Source organism: Pseudopipra pipra, chromosome 9 (assembly GCF_036250125.1).
Source record: "Pseudopipra pipra isolate bDixPip1 chromosome 9, bDixPip1.hap1, whole genome shotgun sequence".
Lineage (NCBI taxonomy): Eukaryota > Metazoa > Chordata > Aves > Passeriformes > Pipridae > Pseudopipra > Pseudopipra pipra.
In genome coordinates, this window is record NC_087557.1 from 12,451,377 (window position 1) to 12,474,774 (window position 23,398).

At 38.3% G+C, this 23,398-nt stretch overlaps 1 protein-coding gene and 1 long non-coding RNA gene across 6 annotated transcripts; one reads left to right on the forward strand and one right to left on the reverse strand.

Annotated features, from left to right (window-relative positions):
- Positions 1–755: 755 nt before the first annotated feature.
- On the forward strand, positions 756–4,802 carry LOC135418875 (uncharacterized). Its single transcript, XR_010432711.1, has 2 exons — positions 756–2,127; positions 4,554–4,802. It is a non-coding gene; the product is annotated as an uncharacterized LOC135418875 (long non-coding RNA).
- Positions 1,759–23,398, reverse strand: SLC35A3 (solute carrier family 35 member A3). Of its 5 annotated transcripts, XM_064664653.1 has the most exons (9): positions 19,386–20,476; positions 16,707–16,830; positions 13,782–13,986; positions 12,850–13,004; positions 12,640–12,762; positions 11,395–11,566; positions 9,998–10,116; positions 9,352–9,485; positions 1,759–7,274 (listed from the first exon to the last, which is right to left on the reverse strand). In XM_064664653.1, exons 2-9 carry the CDS (start codon positions 16,749–16,751, stop codon positions 7,184–7,186), a joined length of 1,044 nt encoding a protein of 347 aa, XP_064520723.1. In that variant the 5' UTR covers positions 16,752–16,830; positions 19,386–20,476; the 3' UTR covers positions 1,759–7,183. The 5 variants fall into 5 exon arrangements, with proteins under 5 accessions (XP_064520723.1, XP_064520720.1, XP_064520719.1 ...); XM_064664650.1 differs by lacking the exons at positions 16,707–16,830; positions 19,386–20,476 and adding an exon at positions 23,303–23,398; XM_064664649.1 differs by lacking the exons at positions 16,707–16,830; positions 19,386–20,476 and adding an exon at positions 23,201–23,329.

A 23,398-nucleotide genomic window follows, 5' to 3' on the forward strand; every position in this document is an offset into this window, starting at 1 on the left:
GAGAGGAGCGACGGAAGGCGGCTCGTGCTGGACATACCTGGCATTTCTAGAGCCAAAGCACACAGCCACACATGTAATTAATCCTAAACATCCAGCCTGGAGACATTCTGTTTCCTTACTATCAAGATTTAAACTTAGTTTATGAAAGCTCCAGCACCTTCAAACGGGCGGGTCATTCCAGGTTTTGATTTACCTCAGATAATAAGATAATAAGGATCGGCTTTCCCACGGCAGCACGCCCATAAGCAGAGAAGAAACGTGTACTAGAGCACTATTAGGTTTCATGTGGCTTATAAATGCCTTCTCTGCTGATATCCTGCAGCACTAAACAGAGCAACAACTGTCCACATCCTGTACTACTGCATTAACACCACCAGACGCAACTCTCCATGGCCGTATCCACATATCAGTCTTTTCTCTATGTTCTTTTTCACTTAGTCTTCCATCTTTCAACCCTCTTGCTGCTTATCTTCACCTCCTCAGCTCCTGCGACATCCGTTTCCCCCAAAACGTCAGCTACACGTGGAGCATCCTCTCCCTTCCCTAGCAACAGTGGAACCTCACCCCTGAGGTACAGATTGCAGCTCCCACCGTGTAAACAAAGAGATGTAAATCTCTCACCGCTTAAGATCGAGTAGCCTTAAGTTAAACTCTTAGACTTAAGATAAGCACCCTTGTCTCATCATAATGCGACTTTTAAGGAATTTAGAACTTCCCGAGGCACAGCCCCACTCAGGGGCCAACAGAGGTACTCGCGGTGAGACAAGGGCAAATAGACTCCAGCTAATGATACAAAGTGTGGGTCAAGTGGGTCTAGGATGTTTGCAGTCGTTGCTATTATCAGTCATTTGTTACAAGTCTTAATGTATCACACCAAGTATGTGACAATTCTGTCCCAGAGTTTCTCACTGGTTCTACTTGAAAAGGAGAGAGGTCCTATACCAGTTTCAAGTCTATCCCTCAGAGTGCTTAGATTTTGGTGGGAAAGTCACACACAGACACGTATGTGACATGTAAGGGATTCATGTAAAAAAATCAACACAACTACACCATGTCAGCAAAGTCATTTGGTAACTAGGCTGATAAGACAGCTGTTTTACTATCCACACCTTCATATTAGACCAATCCCTCTTACTGATGTCATTATCTCAAAATAAATGCTTTTAAAAATCAAGTTTGATCATGTAGACAGGGCAGATGATTCAAATAATGAAAATGTAGAATAAACTCTAGATAAATGACTTGCCTTTGCTGTCATGAATTTCAGCCAGTTACAAGTTTTTAAATATCAAACTCCACTTACATACACAAGTCCTGACATAATCCACTCTGCCATTATTTAAATGAGACACAAATTCCTGTCAAACATCAAAACTCCTGAAGAAGAGAAACAAGAACTGTCTGTTACATCAAAACACCTGTAGTGCCTGACCCTCTCTACTAAGTAAATACATAATACTGCCCACTAGCTGTAGAAGGCATTAACATCCTTTTGGAAGCAGGATGAAAAGCACAAGCAGATGATGGCTCCAATGGTTTCAGTTAAGACTCCTCAGAAGTGCTTTTAGGCCAAACTGGAAGAATAGTGTCCCCTATACTGGTACTCTGTACCAGCTATGCTCCTTTGTTTAACTGGTGAATAATTAATTCCTGTTACCTAATGGCCTAAAAATTTCAGTTTAAGTCATATTGCATTTGAACAATAAGATGAGAGCAAAACTGACAGAAGGAATGGATAGAAATCAAGTGCCCCGAAAATTGCTGGTGAAACGACCCAGTTTTATTATATGTATCTCTGGAAAGGACAGAGAAACATGTTATCCATCATCTATAGTAATGTGTTTGTGAACTCTGTTCAGGTCTTTGATATATTGTAAATTATAGCGATACATAGCTCCTTCTAGAAAGGGTTACAGTGTTTTACAATCACATCTCACACTATAAATTGATATTGACACCCAGGCACTCCCTACCACCTCCAGTTCAGGACAAGGAGATCTGGGGTTTCAGACCAGAAGAGCACAGAGAGAGTCACAAGAACACTGCTTGAATGTGATTCACAAGAAGTCATGACACTGGTCAAAAAGAAGCATGTCTCAGTCAAAATTAAATTGCTGGCAAATTTCAGTAAGTTGTTAAAAGATACCATTAACAAACATCTTACAATAGCCTTCTGAATTTTACAGAAAATTATGCCAAAATTATATTCTGAAATAGTACATGTTAATTAAAACATTGTTTTATTTCTGCTAAAACACGCATAAGGCAAACCTCTCCTTTTACAATGCTCTCAAACAGTTTTTTATCATATTCCTAATAAAGGCAGTGCTTAATTTTAACTAGTTTATTACTATAGTGGCATTATCTACACATATAAAAAAAAAATACAGTATTTTACCTCAATATGGATTTAAAAAAAGACTGTGTTAGGTCATGTAAGATGCATTCCATGGTTCAGCAGTGTTATACCAAAAAAAAAAAAAGTTTCCAAATTGTCTGGAAACACCATATATTAGAACTGTATTCAGTGTAATCACACATAAATATCGACATCAACATATAAAAAGCTAAGACTACCTTAAAAACTTCACTACAACATTTGAATATATGATCTATATTTGGGCTCATATATTTACAATAAAGAACAAAGTTTAAAAAATCTAAAAAAGTGATACTTATGGCAGCAAATACAAACATGTGCTTAGCATAAGCAATTCTTACTGAGCTATAAATTGCTGATGAAATGAATACAACTAATTATAGCCAGAATGACGATGGAAGGTTAAAGAGTTAGTTTGTCATGTCTGCTCTCGGATGCAAACATGTAGCAGACATTCAAGAACAAGCGCTGAATGGCACCTCAGGACAGATTCTTTTTTCTTCTAGGAAGAGTTATAATTCAGCTACCGAGAAACAATTAGAAAAAATTAACATTCAACTGAACAGAAATTTGGACAGTAACTGAAGCAGAAGATACAATATAACTAATTGCATGTATTTTGTTGCATTTTCCCCTGCTTTTTTTTTTTTTTTTTTTTTTTTTTTTTTTTGGAGTAAAAATGTCTTAATTCTAGAGATTTAAAAACATATGATGAGCTTACCTGGAAAGAGCAGAACTCTCTAGTCACTTCCTCTGGGAAATAATCAGCATTGAAAATGAACAGAACTATTAAAATAAAGGCAAGGAAACACTTCTTGGACTTTCTTACAGTAATAAACCACCTTAGGTAATGATACATTACCATATATATGGTATAATACCATGTTACAGATAAACATTACCTTCTAATACACAAATATCTCGTTCTTACAAAACATAGATTTCAGATAAGAAAACAATGAATAATCCTCCTCAACACAATATCCAGCAAGAACTATTGTCACCAGGAAGAAAACGAGCAACAAGTTCAAATTTGGAAAATGACAATTGCTTAAATACAACACAACATGCACAGCAGATTGGACAGATATCAAAATATGAAAGTTACTGACAATGAAAACCAGAAGAAAGGCAATATTTCCTTTATCAATTTAAAAACAATTCAACAGAATCTATGACAGTATCTTGAATTACAGACATAGAAATAAGTTAGGAACACAAAACAATTATGTACTACTAAAAGTGAGAGGACTGTATGAGTAAATGAAATGCAAGCACAGGCTATGAAAATGAGATTTTTGGGGGAGGGGAAATAAAACAATAGTTACTACAAAGTTGCAGTAAAAACCAAAGGTGTTATCTTGTAGAAGCAAAATCTAGAACATTAATCTACCCTTTATTAAAGCAAACAAAAAAGGAGGTTTTCTCATGGTTTGTCTAAAACAATGAAGTTGAATAGAACTTTTATCTCCATTCTTTGAGAAAAAAGATTATTGGGCACTCGTGGACAGCGTAGAAATACAATGTAAAAAGTTTATTTTACTTTATTAGACTCAAGTTTTTCACTACAGAACTGATTTATTTTGCTTTGAAGACAGTTCTAAATTTATTGTTATTTGACAATTTATCATGTATCCCAGAGATACTCAAATAAAACTACCAAATATCCAAATATTCAATAAATACTAGTATTCCCATTCTGCAAGTCTTAAAAAAAAAAAAATCACATAATTCAAGTTATTGCAAATAAATACCTAGCTACAACTTTTTAAATATTTAAATAAAATTCTGCCAAGTATAGGTTAGCCTGCTAAATATACAACTAAACAAAACCATTATCTAAAAGTCAGAAAAGTAGTTCAGAAAATCAAGTTTATTTTTGGAAACTCAGACTCCTACAGATTGCTTTTAGGGCAGACTCAAAGCACACCATCCACTACTTCCCAATGCTCTGTCCTAGCTATGCCTCTTTGGTTAGTTAATGAGTTATAGACTTAAAACTGCTTTAAAAAAAAAATACAAATACAAAAATATCTCAGTGAGAAAATGTGCATATGCTCTCAGTTTGCAAAGGTTACAGAAATCAGTAAACCCTCCTCAAATCCTTTTTGTTCTCGCCCTGTCAAAGGCTAAGGAAACACAGTTAAAATGCAAATTCATTTTTCCTTTACAGCAACAAGTGTATGAAGAGATCTGTCCCTCTACTTAATAGGACTGTCAGCTGCAAGCACGGAAGAGTCACTCATCTACAGACAGGATTTACTGTTCCTTAGGACAGCACTGTCTTCCAAAGCTGCATGACATCCTATTCCAAAGCAAAGAGCACATATTCCCATTCTTTCCTATAAACTGATCCTTACTGACAAATATTGACAGGTGCACCTGAAATATTAAAACTGGGTTTACATATAATAGAGCTCCAGCAACATGGTGATTATTTGGCCTGTTTGGTTCCTTCCTGTACAACTGGCTTTAAAGTGTTCTCAACCTGCTACTTGTGTTTTTTTGGAGATGTTCCTCAAGGAAGTATCACCTGTATCAACCGTAGTATCAACTGAAGTATCAACTGTATCACCTGAACACATTCAGTACTGCGATTCATGAAATTAAAAGTATCACTGTGTAGGCCAAACTCCAAATCAGATATGACTACAAACACTTCCCACTCGGCCCCAAGCACCACTGTGAGCCGCTGTTCCACGCACGCATCTCGCCTCCTGTGCACTGCAGTGCAGAAATCACCACATGGAATTTTTCACAGATTTTGCCACATTGAATGCTATAGGCAGAAGATATAATACTAACACAGGATGGCAATTTAGGGTACTACAAGATCGGTTTGACTGCTAAGTCACAAAGCTCCTGCAATGACAACATGCTGGGACAGATTCACTGTTCACAAAGCTTAGCAAGGCCTTGGCATAACTCTGACGGTTCTTTTATGTCTTGCTCTGATACAATAAACAAACAAAACCGTGATAACACACCTAATTGCCAACAGAAGAAAAACACTGTTTTTACTTGACTGACATAAGTAGAATTCTTCCTTTCCCATTTACAACACTTCATTAAGAAATCTCAGAACACTCCTCCAGAATCTCCTTGTGAATTGGATGAGGTACTTCAGTAAACATTCTAAAACGCTTTTCTCTTTAACACGTTTTCTTTAGCACAAGACAGAAGAGAGAGCATCAGGTGGGGGGAAACAAGGGAAGTAAGATGTTTTTACCACTTGTCATTTTACTGGTAAGGGACTCCTGATAAGTTTTTGTATAAATGCATACCACCATGTAACATGTGGGTAAGAGTCACTACGTTAGTATCCACTGTGAATACTCTCCTGAAAACCAGTGATTTTTAAGACAGCTTATTAGTTCCAGATTTTTTTTGGTGTTTCTGACTAAATGCAAATACTTCAAGTGAAGTGTTCATAATAGTCTAATTGATCTAACTGCATCAAGGTCTCTTTGTGAAGTTGTTTTGTTTTTTTTTTAAACAGACCAACAGAATGCTTTCATATTTAGCCATTGCACAATTAATTACTTTTTAATTATGTTTCCTATTAAAGTAATTCCATTATTAGACTGAATAGCTCCAGAGAAACCATTTTGGTTTGTTGGCTCAAGGACTCCCAGAATAAAATAATAATTAAAAAAAACCCGCCAAAACTCTAAGTAAGCCATTACATAGAAATGCACAGAAAAAGCACTGGAGAGTTCATGAGTAAACAACACTTGTTTAAAAAACTCCTCTGTAACAAAGGACAGTACAGTATACAGATACTATACCTTAATAGCTCCAGATGGAGCTTACAGACAACAATAATGCCTTTAAAATGTTTATTATGGGCTTTTTTTTTTAAATTTTGGTTTAAAGAAAATCTTCAGACAGTATTTAAAACATAAAAACTACTTTTAAGGTTCTACCAAAAAGTTGATTTATAATCAATAAAAATAACAAGAATGAACATTACATCTGAGCAAGCACCCATCATAACCCTAATCTTACTCCCAGGTTAGTGCGGCGACCTCCAGCTGGTGTTCCCAGAGTTATTCCATCTGTTGGAACACTACAGGCTGATGAAGGCTGGAGTATCAACATGGATTTCCAGCTTTCACTCTGAATTTCTCCCTTTGTGTACTTCGGTGAGAATGTTAACATTCTTACAATACTTTTATATAAGCAACAGAATTATAATATTATCATTTAATAACAGATTTCTGTTATTAAATCAGCTTTCTAAAAATATAAAAATATTTGATATTGTGAAAGTGTCTTTCAATCATACTTCAATTTTCACAGTTATAACAAGGAATACCTAATCAGAACCATCACTTTAGAACTACGATGTTCAGCTCATTACATGTAAATAGACAAACAGTTAAAAACATTTACTAAGATTAAATATAATCAAATCGCAAAAACATACAATCTGACAACGTTGTCATGTGCTCTTTCAAAGAGTGCATAGGACATATTTCTGCAGCAGTCAATACAGTAAATTCTTTTGATGCAATCGCTGTCAAAGCTGTAAACATTCCTAATTGTAGTTTCTTGGAAACTTTTGGTTCCTTTCAAGTTTTTATTAGCAAGTTGCACTGGGCATTCCCCTTCCCCCCCTGTTACAGATCAGTGTCATCATCCACCTGTAACCCTCTGGTTTCCAGAGCTACTCATCAGCTTTTCTTCAGTACATTCAGGGCAGTAACTCTTTCCTTGCAGTGCACAATGACACTTCCCACATGCCATTGCTAGCAAGGCCCCAGTGCATGATCTTGAGAAGCAGGTTGATGAGGAAGTCTGCTATGCCTTAATGGGATTTCCTGCAGGTTTGGGATCATAACCGTATAGGAAAGTAGCTGCTATTACAAGGATGGCTCCGAAGAAAAAGACACTGAATAGAACAGGGATAGGAAAAAAAGTTTGTTTCAGTTGATGCAAATCTATTTATGCAATACAATCAAAAGAAAGGACATTTTTTCATGAGGAAAACAGAGAGATAAATTATTTTTGTCCAATTTATAAAGAACAAAATAATTTGCATATATTTATTTTGGAAGGATGCAGGAAGTTGTAATAAGAAACTTATAACTACAAATTAATGTATCATTATACTGACATACTCTGAAAATTAAAATTATAATTTCATGGAACAATTGTCAAAAGCAATCTTTTTGTTTGGGTTTTTTTATTTTTTTTATCTTTTACCTAAAGCTGTGTGCAAAATGCAAGCAGGAGTTGAAGTGTTACTACCGTGGTCACCCAGCCCCTTTTAACATCTTACATGCTTCATGTTGTTGGAGCTGTGTTTGCTTTAAAATCTAAAGCTTATGTCAAAACAAATTACCGTGGCCCAAGAACTAGTTTGCAAGTCAGTATAAACTAATTTTTGGCAGGTACATAAATATTTATGTCAGGAAAATTAATAAAGGCATTTTTTGTATTGTGTCATATGGGCCTTTCAAGTTGTTTTGATAGTTACAAGTCTGATACAAAATATCCAAAGCCCACAGATGATCAGTACAAATTTTAGAAAAGAACCTTCTCATAAAAACATGACAACGTTGACAATTTGATCTTCTGAACCAAATGCTAAGAAAACTTCGGCACATGACATGATAATCCTCCAGAGAACACTGTTCCCCTACTTCTGGGCATGGCCCATTGCAACATGTTCAAGCATTTAAGTACTTTATGTCTATTACTCCAATCAAAAGTGTTTGTTGACACGATAGGAACAATTATACAGTTTCAGAGCAAATATATTCAGTTAGCATAAGCAACATACTAAAGATTAAGTTTGACTAACTCAAGTTGACGAAGTTTTATTAAAAGAGATGGCTTCAAGTTCTACATGCTGCTACATGGCTCTATTTAATCTAATTATTTACCACTGTTTCCCTTTCAACATGTTTGCTGAAGCTGTTAAGTAACTTATTAAGTTTCCATTTGAGCACACAGAAATTCTTAAACCACTTTGTACACTCATTTTAATGAGACAAATACAAGCTACTTATACTTTAAGTTCAAGGTCTTCCACTTTTTAAGCCTAAATAGTTGCTCTACTTCCTTTTTGGAATGTTTAAGTAAAGCCCTGGTAATATTACAGGATCACAGAATGGGTAAGGTTAGAAGAGACCACAGTATTGCACTTACATATTTTTAATAAAAACATGTTCCTTTGTACCAGATACAACAATTGTAAATATTATTAAAAATATTTTTATGCTATGAGTATGTGTAACATAAGGGAGGGGTGTTGGTCAATTATAAGCAAAATCCTAATATATCTGGAGGTGGGATTATGACTTCTACACTCCATAGATTAACATGCACTGCCAAGACAAGCACTGTTCTGAACCTACCCATGTACAAAACCTGAGGTGCAGAGAGCCACGGCAATCTCACTGAGAGAACATCAGGACACAGTGTCCCCAGCCTAGAAGCACAAACCAAGCACTTTCTTTCTTGGCTGAGTGTTTTCACTACTAAATACAGTGTGGCATTTAGAAAAGGCTCTGCCTTCGGGGTTCTGGGTGCCCTTGGGCAACTCAGTGCTGCAGTGTGACTTCCACGGGTGCGTGACTGCAGAGACTGCGGTGAGCTGGAGAGACGGAGGCAGTGCGGGAGGTGCTGTCCCTGTCCCTGTCCCCGCCCGGGACACGCGGAGCGGTGACCTCCCCTGCCACGGGCCGCCGCCAGGGGGCGCGCCCGGCGGGACCCGCGGGCTCGGGCTCGGGAAGGGACCGACCGGGAACGGCCGCAGGGAGCGGCCACACCGCCGGGATCCGCCGGGCAGCGACTCCTGACCCCGCTGCAAACGGCACCGGAACAACCGGGCTGAAAAAACTAGCCACTGGTTATGCTACGAAACTAAACTTCGATGTGCAAGTGGTACCTAAACATTCTGAGAGTGTGGCTTGGGCTGTTGGTTATTTTTTTTTCCAGCATATACGGAAAATAATTCTTACCTTGTAGGGACAAAATCTTGCAGCCAGAAATAGGAGATCAGTGTTGACAGTATAATAGAGAGAGAAGTTGCAAATCCTTTTAAAATGTTGTCTGCATATTTTATAACAGCAGCAATTACCAGTCCCCCAAGTGCCTGAAAAAATAGTGAGGTTTGGATTCACAAACTGATAATTTAACAGACGGCATCTATTTTAACACCATGCACTTACTTTAGGAAAAGCTTTTGTCTATGTTTAGGAGCAATAAATTTATTTAATATTATGGATATGCACTGTTGAAAACAAATATTGGAGTAGTTCTTTCCCCATTAAAGAAACTGTTGATCATATTACCACCATTAATGAGTGGAAATGCTTGTACTATACATTTTTAGCCACAGGAGGAAGGGCATATAAATATATATATATATTTTAAACATCACAAAATAAGTAATGCTTACATGCTTTAAGTTGCACAATACTTAATCAGATACTTGCTATATATTTTCCAGGTTTTCATTTAGAGGTTTATTCTAATAGTCATAGATTGGACTTTTGACTATAGGATTCTCAGTAGCCTCAATGACACCCATTAGTTTCCCCAGTCATTTACAGAAGAGTAAATCCTAAGTGCCTTCACAGAAACATGGGATACAAGGTATCTCACCTGTAGAACAACCACCACCCAAGTGAGTTTATTATATCCTTGAAAAAATCCATTCTTTGACAATTGTTCTCCATCATAAATGTATACGCCCATCAATCCAAATATGCTGCCAAAAAATCCTGAAAGTACAAAACTGATTTAAAAGCTTCATGTGAAAAATGTGCAAACAGGTTCCCTATCCTCAAGGGCTGCTCATATATTTCTGCTTCTCAAACTGGACTGCCACTTGCAATACCATCACATCCAAATGCAATCAGTTTGCTATTCTCTTTCAAAAGCTGTTCTCCATACTAATAACAAGTTTTGACTGTTTCCATGAGGATATCCTTACATACTTATCTTCCATTGCTCTCTACTGGAACAGTGTGATTTTTGTTTATGGCATATAGCAAAATTCACTTAAACACAATTTCAGTTTCCCTGAAACAAGCCATGACTGAAGGCTGAAGTCACACTATAACCTGAAGAGAAAAACAGGGAGAACATTTAGTGGAGGAGAGTCTCTGACAGAGCAAGAGCAGCAATTAGCAGTTTGCCAATTAAGATTAGGATCTTCACAGTGGGATTCTCCTGAACCAGTCTCAAACATGGTGAATATTTTCTAGTAGAGACTTAATGTCAAAAAAAGAAATTCAGATAAAACTAGAAGGTTTATAATTTGGTGAGTATAGTGTTCTTCTATCAAATGGGAAAAAATTATTTTTGTACAGAAAACATATTCTACTGAACTTCACGTTTCAAACCCTATAAACTGGACAAGATTGCTCTGAGGGAAAACTCATTCAGGAACACAGATCATTTCTGTTGTCATTAATATCTTGGGTCTAGAAGACCCAGAACTACTTTGGAAATAGAAGGCATTCTCTTACTAACAGGTGCATAATAGGTAAGGGCATTAAAATAGTTAAGATGAACTGTCTTTTGCAATTGCCTCTCTCCAGTGATTATACAGACAACTAAAACAAACTGACTTTTGTACTGAAATAATTATAATTCGCTATCTCAACTTTATTCACAAACAAAGCAGTTTTGCTTTGTTTGGAAAAATGATTACTACGTTTATCAGATCTAAATTAGTGAAGACAATCTTTTTAAACACAGAGGATATGCAGAATCCTGCATATAATAATATCCTTTATAAAATTTTAAAACATAAATTCAATTGACAGACTCTGTACAAACTTACAGATACTCTATTAAAAAATTAAATGAAGAACTAGGCTGAGATCAGAAAGTAAGTGCTAGAATTCTATCTAGCAGAGTTTATACTTTTGGTTTTAAAATAGTATTTATGCAGCATACTAAAATGTGATTTTTTTATATATACATACATTTTGCACATTTATCTTAATTCTTCAGAATGTAGTATCTTTAACAGATATTAAAAATAAACTTACCAAGCTGAATGTTTCTGATCCACACAGACTGCTTAGTTTCCTTTAAAATTTTCTCAAAATAAACCCCAGCAAAGCCACTAGAAAAGCAGGCTATGAGCACTGCGATCAGCCCCACAAACTGCGACCCTGCTGAATGCTCCTTAGCAGGTGTTGCTTGAGAGTCTGAAGGCCACTGGACGTAAAAACAGTTATACAAAATTCACTGATTAAATCCAGTCCTAAGCATCTATAAAATGCATATTTGTTCTCTAGCAACAGTAACAGTTACTCAATAGAGACAATCACATGCTTGTCTAGTTTGGCATTTTGCACCATAAATACTTTTAAAGGACTGCAAAGCTATTGTCTGAACTGGGAGACTACTCATCAATTTAAACAGGTGCAGGATTTATGTCTTATAAGCCAGAACTGCTTATGAATCCCGGTGTGACTTATCATGGTCATTCACAGGCACCAATTTGTGCCACCCAACAAACAGTTGGTTACAAACAGAAGTACATCAGAAAGCTACTTACATCAGCTGTCTTTAGGATGGGGCGAACTGTATTTTGCATGTGCCCCTCTTCAGCGACTATGCAGACTAGTTAAATCCTGCAATGTGTCTAATGCCAACTGAATAAAATGCAATGCCACAGACAAAAACATACTGAGGAGCCTGTTAAATACTGTTAGAATGCTTTGTTCTCATTTTTAATTACTGAATTTAATCATCATATCTTCTTTCAAATCCTTACATTTAAAAATAAAAATTCCTAGGACATGCTAAAATCTGCTAAAAATTCCTAGCCAATTCTCTCATGCCATGATACTGCTCTCTGAAAACTACAAACTCTGGTGCCTGCACTATTTACACCTGAGGTCAGTTTTGCCTTTTGAAATAGTTCAAGTAAATTTGCCAACCATATGATGAAGTGAGCCTGGCCTGTCCTGGCAGAGAAGACCTGTGAATTCCTACTGTCTGAAGAAATGTGCTAATAAACATTGCTATCATTATTACTTGCAGGTTGCTCCAGAGGCCCTGTCACATTCTACAGTAGAGCACTGGGTTGCAAAAGAGGTGTTATCTTCTGCCTTTGACCCATTTCTGGTGTCTTCCAGACCTGGCCAGTTGTGATTCGCAGTTCCTGACTACACTCTGGTGCTCGTGTGCAGCTGATGGGATCAGAAAGCTGTATAATCAGTAGAGAAATCCACGTTCCTTGAATAAACACATTAAAAGAGCACAAGCCACCTGCTAACATTTACCTGTACAAATGCCACTCCTGTCATCAATATTACTAATGACAGCCACTGGTATACACCCAATTTCTTGCTCAACATGGACACAGAAAACAATGCTGTGGTGAGAATTTTCAGTTGGTACGTAACCTAGAAGAACCAGAAACTGTTACTACTGCATAATTCATGGGATTTTTTTTTTTTTAAAACTTGCAGAGAATTGCAAATATACAATACCTGGTAAGTGGCTGCATCTAGGTTTGACAATGCTACATATAGCAAGTTGTTCTGAAGAGTGTAAATTCCTGAAGGAATAGCAAGTTTAAGAGTTTCCATGGGTTTATTAAGGATTTCATCATGCAGCACTCTGTTCAGAGTCCGTAAATTGCACTCTACCCAAAGAAACAATAAAAGAAACAGACATTCATTAAAAGGAGAAGGGGAAAAAAGAGAAATAGCAATGCTCTGTTCTTAAAATGGTTGCCCAAATAGTATCAAGTGATACTATCAAAATACTATCTATGTTTGCTTGACGTTCACAAGTCTTGAAACTTTTTGAAACCGTATCAGTATTTGAAGATAATACATCAAAGGGTATCACCAAAAAATACATATTTAGAATCCTAGAGTGTCATCAATATTTATGCATATACAATGATATTTTTAAGCTGTTGAAAATCAAATATATGTGCCCAGGAACCAGATAAATTCAGCTTAAAATGTATAAAATAAGAAATAGAGTAAATCTGAATACACTTTTTTTGAGCTTAAAACTGTGATTCTTCCTGTAAAACAATGAAATTGCTTCTTCCTTCCTTCATCTGCTGTTTATTATGGGCTTCTAAATTATCACTCATGCTTTGAACACACTTAAGGCTTCTCATTTTTTCCTACTTCTACATATGGATTTCTTAAAAAGCCTGAGCAAACACAAACTTTGAGTTGTTAGCAGAAAATTCATTCTTGCACTCCTCAGTACCCACATTCTTTAAAAAGAACTTTCTTCAGCAAATATACAGTATCATTAATATCTTTCCAAGACTATTTCTTACACAAGGAGAAGGGAAATGCTTTGTTGTACGCCTGTACTCACATGGCTGCTTTGCAGTTGCCACTACAATACAGCATATTGATTAAGAAAATTACTTGGTGCAAAATTTGACACATACTGCTGTCTTTGTAGACCAATAGAACACAGGCCAAAATCTTCAGAAGTTCAGCAATAACTACTGCAGTAGAGGATAAGTAACGAGGTCCTTCTTCTTTCAGTGTCCGAGAATAACGCATGGTCAAGACTAAACTTGTGGTCTGAAAAACCAGGATACCCAAGGAAAGGTACTTTAAATTGGCAGACATTTCTTGACTTTTTTCTTTCTGAAACAGAATAAAAAAACAAACCCAAACATAATATTGTAGGTACTGTGAATAAGCACATTTTAAAAAGTTATCCAGGGAGCTCAGTCAAAGGAAAACACAAAGCTGATATTTAAAAAACAAAAAACACTTTAACAACGTTTTTCAAATACATGAATACAAATGGGGAGATATATCAGAATATTAGGAGAAGTGTTAATTAATAGAGAAATGAAATTAAATTTATTTTATCTGTAATAAAAATAATAAAGTAAAATAAGAACTGTTAACTCATAATTAGCTTTCCACTAACTGGTTTTACTCTCAAGTTTCATGGATCCAAATTGCCGGTTTCTTTGTGTAGGTGAAGGCTCAGAAGGTATTTTCGAGGTGAAAAAGGCCCACACTGTGGTACAGCAGAATGCCCTGCTGGAATGAGCCGTTCCCTGATCGAAGGGATCTTCTCACTCTTCCCCGCTCCAAAGCCTGCCAGGTTGCAGTCCCTGCCTGGCCAGAGGGCACCGCGCCAGCACAGCACAGGGTGAGGGCTGGGCTGCTTTACATGAAAATGAGAGGCATGCCGGATGAGGAGGGGAAGGGAGAGTTGTGGGAAAGCAGGGCTGGATAGGAAGACGTGATGGAGGAGCTGCAGGAGGAGCTGCAGGGGAGACAGCAGGAAACCTGCCCTGCTGATTATCCTGCTCAGAAAAACATTAATTGAATATGGATGACCAGGTGACCGCACCTACTTTCTCATACTGCACTGACTACCACAAACCTTATCTTAGTAAAGCTGCATCATCTTCATGTCTACCATAAACTTCCACCAAGTTGATTCAGTTTTCTTTGCAATTTGTCACCAATTAAAGCATTAACTTAGTGCAGGAGTCTAATAGAGACAGTAATGTTCATTTTGCAAGCACAATATATTACAAGGAAATTTTAAAAAAGCTCAGTGCTACTCAGAATATCATAATTTTCTTCATATTAAGAAGAATTTCCATATGCACAAAAACTAATGCTTTCTATAAAAAATAACTACTACTGCCTTCACTGCCCACTTACTCAAAACCAGAGCAGTTTTTTATAATGCCAAAGTAAAATCAAATCAGTAACTGGAAGTTAACGAATATGTTTTCAAGCAAAAAGAAAAACAGTAATAAGTCAAGACAACGAATGTGGTTCTCAGTTTTAGAAGCCTAGAGATGTCACATTTACTGGATGCACATGCCAGAGCTGTCCCTGTGCATGTCCCACACCTACAGACACACAATTTCTGGCTCATTAACTGTCTAACTTTGTACACACTGCTGAAGAACATACAGGTACTTCTAAATATTTCTAGCTGGATCTGAAGCTGTTTCTTGCTGATTGCATTTCTCCAGCTCAAGATCCATTTCATTGCTATAGTTACAGACATTTGGAGAGTTCTACTTTTCAAATATTTCTGACTTGCCTTTATCTTGTCTCTAAGCATTTATGGATTTTCTCCAGTCCTGTATTCCAAGTCAAATTATTACCTACATGTAATGGACACTTAGGAGACACTGTGGTAACCTGCAAACAGGTGAGAACTGCCAACAGCCACAAAGATATAAAGTACATACTTGTATCCTACACAATAAAATTGTTAATCTCAAGAATCATGCGGCTGTAAAAAATATGTTTAAAAGCATACTGGCAAAGAAGGAAGAAAAACATGTCAGGATGCAGAAACTGAGGAAGAAATACACAAGGTTCCTTTAAGGAATCTTAACAGGAAGATTTTGTATCTAAGAAACAAATACTAAAGATGCAACTGCACTGAACAATATAAACCAGACAAATATAAAGTATCAAAAAGAAAGCTGAAGACAATATTTGAGATTTGCTGATGTTTTCCACTGGTTCTGGTGCAATAATCCTTTACATGAGCACATTAACTGTGGAATTAGCATCCTCAACAACAAAATAGAGATTGTTAGTTGAAGAACAAAAACTTTGAAGAATAAATTTGCTACAGCTGAGAACAAGGAGGAGAAACAGAAGAACAGTTTCTATACAGGGATGAAGAGGGGACATGCAAGGTCAGAGATCACACTCTCTAGGGAAATACCACCACAATAGAGAAGACAGAGAAAAAGGGAAAGAAAAAAATCCACTGAGAGAAAACACAGAACTGAATTTCACTGAAAGGCCTGGCTATGATACTAGAGAAAACCAACATTTATGTGAGCCAACCTGAACAATTTCTTTCACCTTTTCCATTTACCTCTTTTTTTTTTAGTATTGAGATCTGACAAACAGGAAACACAAAGAGCAATACATTGCTAAAATGAACAACACTGATTTTCATGAAAGCACACTTGCAGATAAATAAGTTTTTAAACTTTTTGGTTTTCAGTTTTCAAAATGCTTCTGAACAAAATACAGATAATGAGAACACACATGTTTCCTGACTTGGACCCAAATTTCTGCATTCTGTGAACCTATAAAGTGACAAAGGGTTTTACAAACGTTCAAAATTATTAGATATCAATTCCTTAACCTTCAAAACAGGTCACAATATTAAAAATAATGTTCACAATAATTTCTTACTGAAATACAACCACCTATTTATGAAGCAGTTTAAAATGTAATTTTAGTAAATAAATCACTAGTATGCTGTTTTATGAGCAAGTACCAAAGCAATCAGCATGAAAACATAACAACAAGCACAACAGTTTGATAAGCCCATCAGCAAAGCCATAAGGAATACATACCACAACATTATCTTGAACTACTGTCTTGTCTTCCTTAGTAATCATGATAAAAAAGTGAACTTTCCCCAGTCAATGTGTCTCAAAAAGGTGCCAGTAGCAGGAAACATTTCTTTACCATAATTCACTAAAACAGTTTCAGAGTTTCAAACATTCATACAAAATGGATTCTAAGTGTCCAGTGTGATAGCTTGAAATAAGGATTTTTTGTTAAAAGTCAGTGGTCAAAAAGACAGGCTTGTAGAGAAAAAGGGTGTGAAGTCTCCCACTGTACTTACAAGCTGGTTCACAGAGCAGGAACTAGAGTCCTGAAACGTATGCCAATGATATAACCACCCTCTACTAAGCACACATAACATCTTATCAGCTTTCCTGCTCCCTTTAAAAGAGCTGCATATCAATTTATAGAACTCTGTGCAAACTGGGAACTGGATCCAGAAAAAGAGCCAAGTATTGAACTCCAAACAGCTGAGCTGTCTTCAACTGCAGTTTCAGAGCAGCTTTAGATTAACAGATTACTGCCAGAGGTGTAATTGCTTGCTTGCTGCCATGAGCTCCTGCTCCCCTCACAGCAACAGCCTGAGCAGGCACAGAATAAATGAACTATTGTCTTAGTAACAGCCCACACTGATTTTTTTAAGCCAATAATGAAATTAAAGTTTCCTGTACAGAGTTACAACTCAGATTTCTTACTGGGCTTTGGATGCACTACTCAGTACTCTGGTGGGTGCATCTGTTCGAAAACTCAGATTTAGGTTTGCTAATTCAAAATACTGGAAGTTGAGGGGTCCCATTAGCTCAATGTCTTTTGAACTGTACCTTACAGTGTGCTAAGGACCTGCAGCTCATTGACTGTAATGTAGCCTAACACATCTGTTACCTCAGGGACAAGGTTCATTACTCTTTGCTTCTATTAGTCTAGGTGAAAAAACAAGCCAGCTGCCTCTGTGTCATATATTCAGTGTACCATGGAGACACACCCTATAGCCACAGGAAGGCAGGGCTATACAGGAGTCAATATGCAGGAAGCCAAGATGGGATTTACAACCATGCAAAGTTCAACTTCAGAACACACAGGTGGATAAAATACAGATGGATACTACGCTAAGTCCCATAACAGAAAATCAGGTTACATTCACCAAAAGTTTTGACATGAAAATAACCTCTACTGGCAACTGTTTCTTTACTCCTCCCAACTCTGTCACAAGGAAAGTTAAAGTTAGAAAAGGAAAATATACTAACTACTATTATGCTTCCAATCTTCATAGTGATGACATTATGTGAATTAAATTCCTTCCAGCCTAGATGTGAAATGTTTTCACTGTTGACAGTCTTTTAGAATAAAAAGCCAAGTTACATGAGTTATTATTCCTAGCTCTTATTCCATTTTATGATTAATCAATTTAACATTGCTTAACTCAAACAAAACGTATTTGCATATTATTTAAAAAACAAAGCCAACTAGCAGACAATCAGCCTCTTAAAACTGTCAAAGGCAAAGCATAAGTTTTGTGTGCCAGTATACCAAATTCTGCATATGGGATGCGCCAGAAAATAAACACTGATCGAGTCTGCCTTATGGAAGGAAAACTAGAGTGGAAAGTAAAGCATGCTATTTCATTGCAGTGGAACAGGTATGGACACATTTCCTGGGCATTTGCTTTGGAATCAGGATAGCAGATTAAAGAAACAGGATTGTGTTCTATTTCTCCAATGGAATGTGAACCCAGTGCTGATGCTACACTATACAAATACCATAAGCTGTCAACAAAGGAAACACATAACTGGGAGGTGGAGTAAGAGCTGACTCAGAACCTGAAGAACCTATTTTTATAAAACTCCTGTGCTTTTGCACATGCATTGCCCTGTTGCCTGTGCTGGATAACACACAAGTAACACGTCACTCTGTAACACAACTACATTCCTCAGAGCAAAGTTCTATTCCATAAATATTCTTTCTATTGGAATTAGCCTTCTTTTCACCGAAAGTAGTATCTAATGCTAAAAATATATGGATGGAAAATAAATGGGTGGAAGGAACCTCATGAAGGTCAACAAGGCCAAGCGTAAGGTCCTGGACATGGGCTGGGGTAGTCCATGAACAGGCTGCTCAGAGAACTGCAGCAACTCTGTCATTGTAAGTGTCCAAGGCCAGGTTGGATGGGCCTTTGAGCAACCTGATCTAGTGGAAGGTGTCCCTGTCCATGGCAGGGGAGTTGGAACCAGACAATCTTTAAGGTTCTTTCCAACCCAAACCACTCTATGATCCTATGATAAATGCCCCAGATGGTACTGAGGCTGCAGAGACCTTTCCAAATCTAGTCAACTGCTGCTGAACTGGGTTCTGAAGTATATTTTTACATACATGTGAATATTTTACCTGCCAAATTTGTTCTGCTACCATTCAACAGTGCACTTCTTTCTCCCCTCACCCCACAAGACATAATCTGCCATGTCTGTGTAATCTTAATAAACCATGCTATTAACATTTCTAATAATATTAAACCTTGTATTTCTCACTTTAAAATGTCACTATTATGTTTGCCATTTTCCTCATACTGGAGATAGGTTTCTTCTTTGTTCCCACCCATAAGCTATCTATAATTATCAGCTATTTCTCCCCAAATACATGGCATTTTCCAACTAAATCACTGCAACTCACTTTATTATTTTAAAACTTACCTTGCTCTTTGTTTTGTTTTCCAGTTTGTTACCCATTCTTCTTGCTGAATACATTATAAAGTGTATTCAGTACACTACAAATAAAATAAAAAAGCTATGCTTCTCTTAGAGCTTGTCCACTTCTTCAGAAGCGTTGTTAAAAGCAAATCCTAAAGTTTTTTCTGTACTCTTCTAGAAGAAACTGAGGAGCAAAGACTTTTTTCACATGAAGGTTTCCTTCAGGCAGTATTTCCAATTTCTCCACTGACATAAAAAAAAAATTCTTAACTGGTGAAAACAAATTAAAAACATAACTGCATTCAAATAACTTTCACGACAAGGATATCAAGTACAACACAGTAGATGACTGGCGGACCTTGCTCCTGCAACGTCATCTCTCTTGCCACAGCCCTATCTTGGTGTGCTGGTTTTGGCTGGGGTAGAGTTCATTTTCCTCATAGTAGCTGATACGGGGCTGTGTTTGGGATTTGTGCTGAAAAGTGTTGGTAACACAAGGATCTTTTTGCTACTGCTGAGCAGTGCTTACACTTTTCTGCTTCCCACCCCACCAGTGAGGAGGCTGGGAGTGCACAAGGAGTTGGGAGGGGACAGAGCCAGGAAAGCTGACCCCAGCTGACCCAAGGGATATCGCATACCATATGGAGTCTACTCAGCTTATAAAGCTGGAGGAAGAAGAAGGAAAGAAGGGATGTTCAGAGTGATGGTGTTTGTCTTCCCAAGTCACCGTTAGGCATGGAGTCTGGCTTTCCTGGAGGTGGCTGCCTGCCCATTGCGTGTGGTGAATGAATTCTTTGGTTTGCTTTGCTTGCATGTGTGGATTCTGCTTTACCTGCTAAGCTGTCTTTGTCTCAACCCACAAGTTTTCTCGCTTTTACCCTTTTGATTCTCTCCCCCATCCCACTATGGAGAGTGAGCCAGTGTGGGGCTTAATTCCAGCTGGGGTTAAACCACAACACTTGCCCATTTTAAAATCATGCAGATGCTTCTTAGAACTGGCAAGTGCACTTAAGCACAGAGCAGTTACACATTAAATGGTAACTGTTAAAGATCAACCAATGATTTCTTTTAAACTTTGCTCCAAAACCTCAGCTTTTTACAAAGATAGTGGAGACTATATCAGTGATTCACTGGCTTATCACTCAACCAGGAAATTCCCTCATTGCCAAGTTAACAAAAGGAATGCAATTACATATTAACTATTAATTGAAGTCCAATTTCAGAGAATGCTATAAATTGCTTGGGAATCAGGTAAGGTTTTCTTACAGGTTGACAGAAAACCTAGCAGAAAGGGAACCTCACTGAGCTTTTTTATGATCTCGCAAAGGTTTTCTGTTTGTTTCTTTCTTTCTTTCACAGGAAAAAAAATCACCTTTCTAATCTATGTATCAGACAGGAAGAGTTGGGCATTATGAATCTTAAATGTGAGATTTGTGGCTAAGTGCTCTTTAAGCCCACCCCTTTATCCTTTACACCAAACCTAAGACGCCAAAGTTCAGATATTTTTTTTCTGATGAGAATTTGGTTTGATGAATATTATACAAATGACATATTGAGTATAAATATTCAGCGTTCTGGAAATTCAGGCCCTCACTGAGCTAAATGTTAACACCAGCATTTCTTGTAAGATGAAGCCTTCAACTCTACACAGTACTGCAATAGTTTTATATTGACATAGCAGTCATTAAGCTAAACTCTGCCTGCCAGCACAGAAATTTGATACAACCTGCCTGAAGTGCCTCACTCATTCACACAGTACACACACTGCATTCATTGTATAGATCACAGTATAGATAGATCTCACAGTCACATCCAGACTCTGTGAGCAAGGAGACGTTCAGTTCTCAGTTTTAGTTCAAATGCCCATCCCTCCTCCAGCAGGAGTGCAATGCCATGAACTGAAGGACTGCTGGAGTGCAACTCCTGCAGATGTATCAAGCCAATGACAGAGCTTGATATAAGGTGCTGGGAGACCGAACATTTAATCCAGTTCGGGTTCAGCCACAGCTTACACTTGTGCCGTTTATGAATTACAAATCAAGTCTGGGTGCTCAAGGCAACGCAGGTACCCTCAATAAAGGTGACCTACTTGGAGTAGAGTAACCCAAACTAGATACTACAGTGAAGATAAATCTGTAGACATTGTAGAAAGCTAGCAATTGCAAATAAAATTAGACAGCTGAACAGTGTATTGAAGGGGTATAAATATAAAGGACAAGGTTCAAAACCCCAGTGGCAAAATCCTGAACTCCTAACCATCTGACATTATTATACTAGATCCTAAGAAGTACAGATCTTAAGAACCTCTCCTCCCCTCTAGAGACACTCTCCATTGATGTGATTCAGCTGTGCAGTCTTCTGAGTTCCAGTCAAGGCCCGGAACCCGTGCAAGCAGCAGGCATTTGGTGTGAACTGAAGCAACTCGTGAAGAATGAGCCCAGGTCGCAAGCAATTCAAGAATAATATGGAAGGAATCACTGTACCTAGCAAGCCTGTCCCAAAGATAAGGATGTGTTGTCCTCACTTAAGACTGCCAAATCCAGAACTGCTTTAAGCAGACACATGTGACTTGAATCCCAAAGGTACTTGGTTCAGATGATCCCTGCCTTTTTCCTGTTATTGCAAACACCAGTGTAACTTGCACAAGGAATGAGGCCATGTAGGCAGCCTGTAGGATTGTTAGACAGAGTCACTCCTAAGAATACAGCACTCTAAAGAATGCAAATCTCTACTTACTACAACCAGCCTTTCCCAAAATCGTTCTTTTTGCCGCACATATTACTTCTACAAATGAGAACATCACACATCCCCAAACCAGTGGATCCTTATCCCACATGTGATTTTAAATCATGAGTTCTCACAAGGCCTAACAATGTACAAGGGAATAACAAGCTTCAGTTTCTAAAGGAAGAGGTTATTATAAATCACTTTCTTCACAACTGTCACCTCCCTCAAACTCACCTGCAGCCTCAGTGCAGACACAGAATTCAGGTGAGTCAAGTGCAGTGCCTACGGAGAAAGGCAACCCCCCAGTCCATCACTTAATGTTCATTCTAAGACCCATTTTGTCATTCTGCACGTTTGTTGAAAAGTAAACGTTTTTTTAGATCTCAACCCCTCTGTGTAGAGGCCACCTGACAAATAAACTTCCCACTGTGGTTCTCACTCAGTTTTAGAAAGGTTTGTTGTGTATGTTCTTTATGTCCCAAATAACACAGCCCTCCATTGCTGAAAGCTGTGTCAGTCTACTCCACCCAGTCATTCCTTTAAAAGCTTTTCTCTGGAACCTGTCTTCCTCACTGTGGTTTAAAACACAGTTTATGGGATTCAATAAAATGAAACAACTTGCCGTACATTCTGGCATTTATCTTTTACCTTCCAGTTTATTCCATAATATGCATTATTACATTCATTATCTCTGCATCCTCTGGGTTTCTCACTTAATCCACAAGCGCTGTACTGCTAGAGCGTTTCTCATTTCAAAAACCTGGTATGAAATCGTGATACCACGCAAATACTTTGTAAAGTGTGCATTTCTGATAACTTTACACGCAGCTCTGCATCACTGAGCATCTTCTCAGCAGAGCCCCAGCGGCGCCCTGAGCGCCAAGCTCGGCACACCAACACAGCTCCGACGAGCTCCGCGCCCCCTCCCAACTTCACACACAGCCGCCTCCCCGCAGAGACTTCACCTGCGCCCTCCCCTCCCTCTGCCCGAACCGCTCCACACCCACACATTTCCCTCAGCGTCTCTCCGATCCCACCCTTCCCCTCCCCAGCCTGCTCCCACAGACTCTCTTCCCGCCCCATCCACCGACCCCAAACGCCTCCTCCTCGCGCAGCACAGGCCTCCCTCGGCTCGCTCCCTCCGGCACGGCCCCGCTCTCCGCGGGGCGGCCCCGGCCGGGCTCTGCTCCCACCTGCGCCCGCCGGGCCCCGCTCGCCCCTCGCCGCCGGCCCGGCCCGGCTCCCTCAGCTCCGGGGCTTCCGGGCGCCGCGGTCCCGTCCCGCAAAGG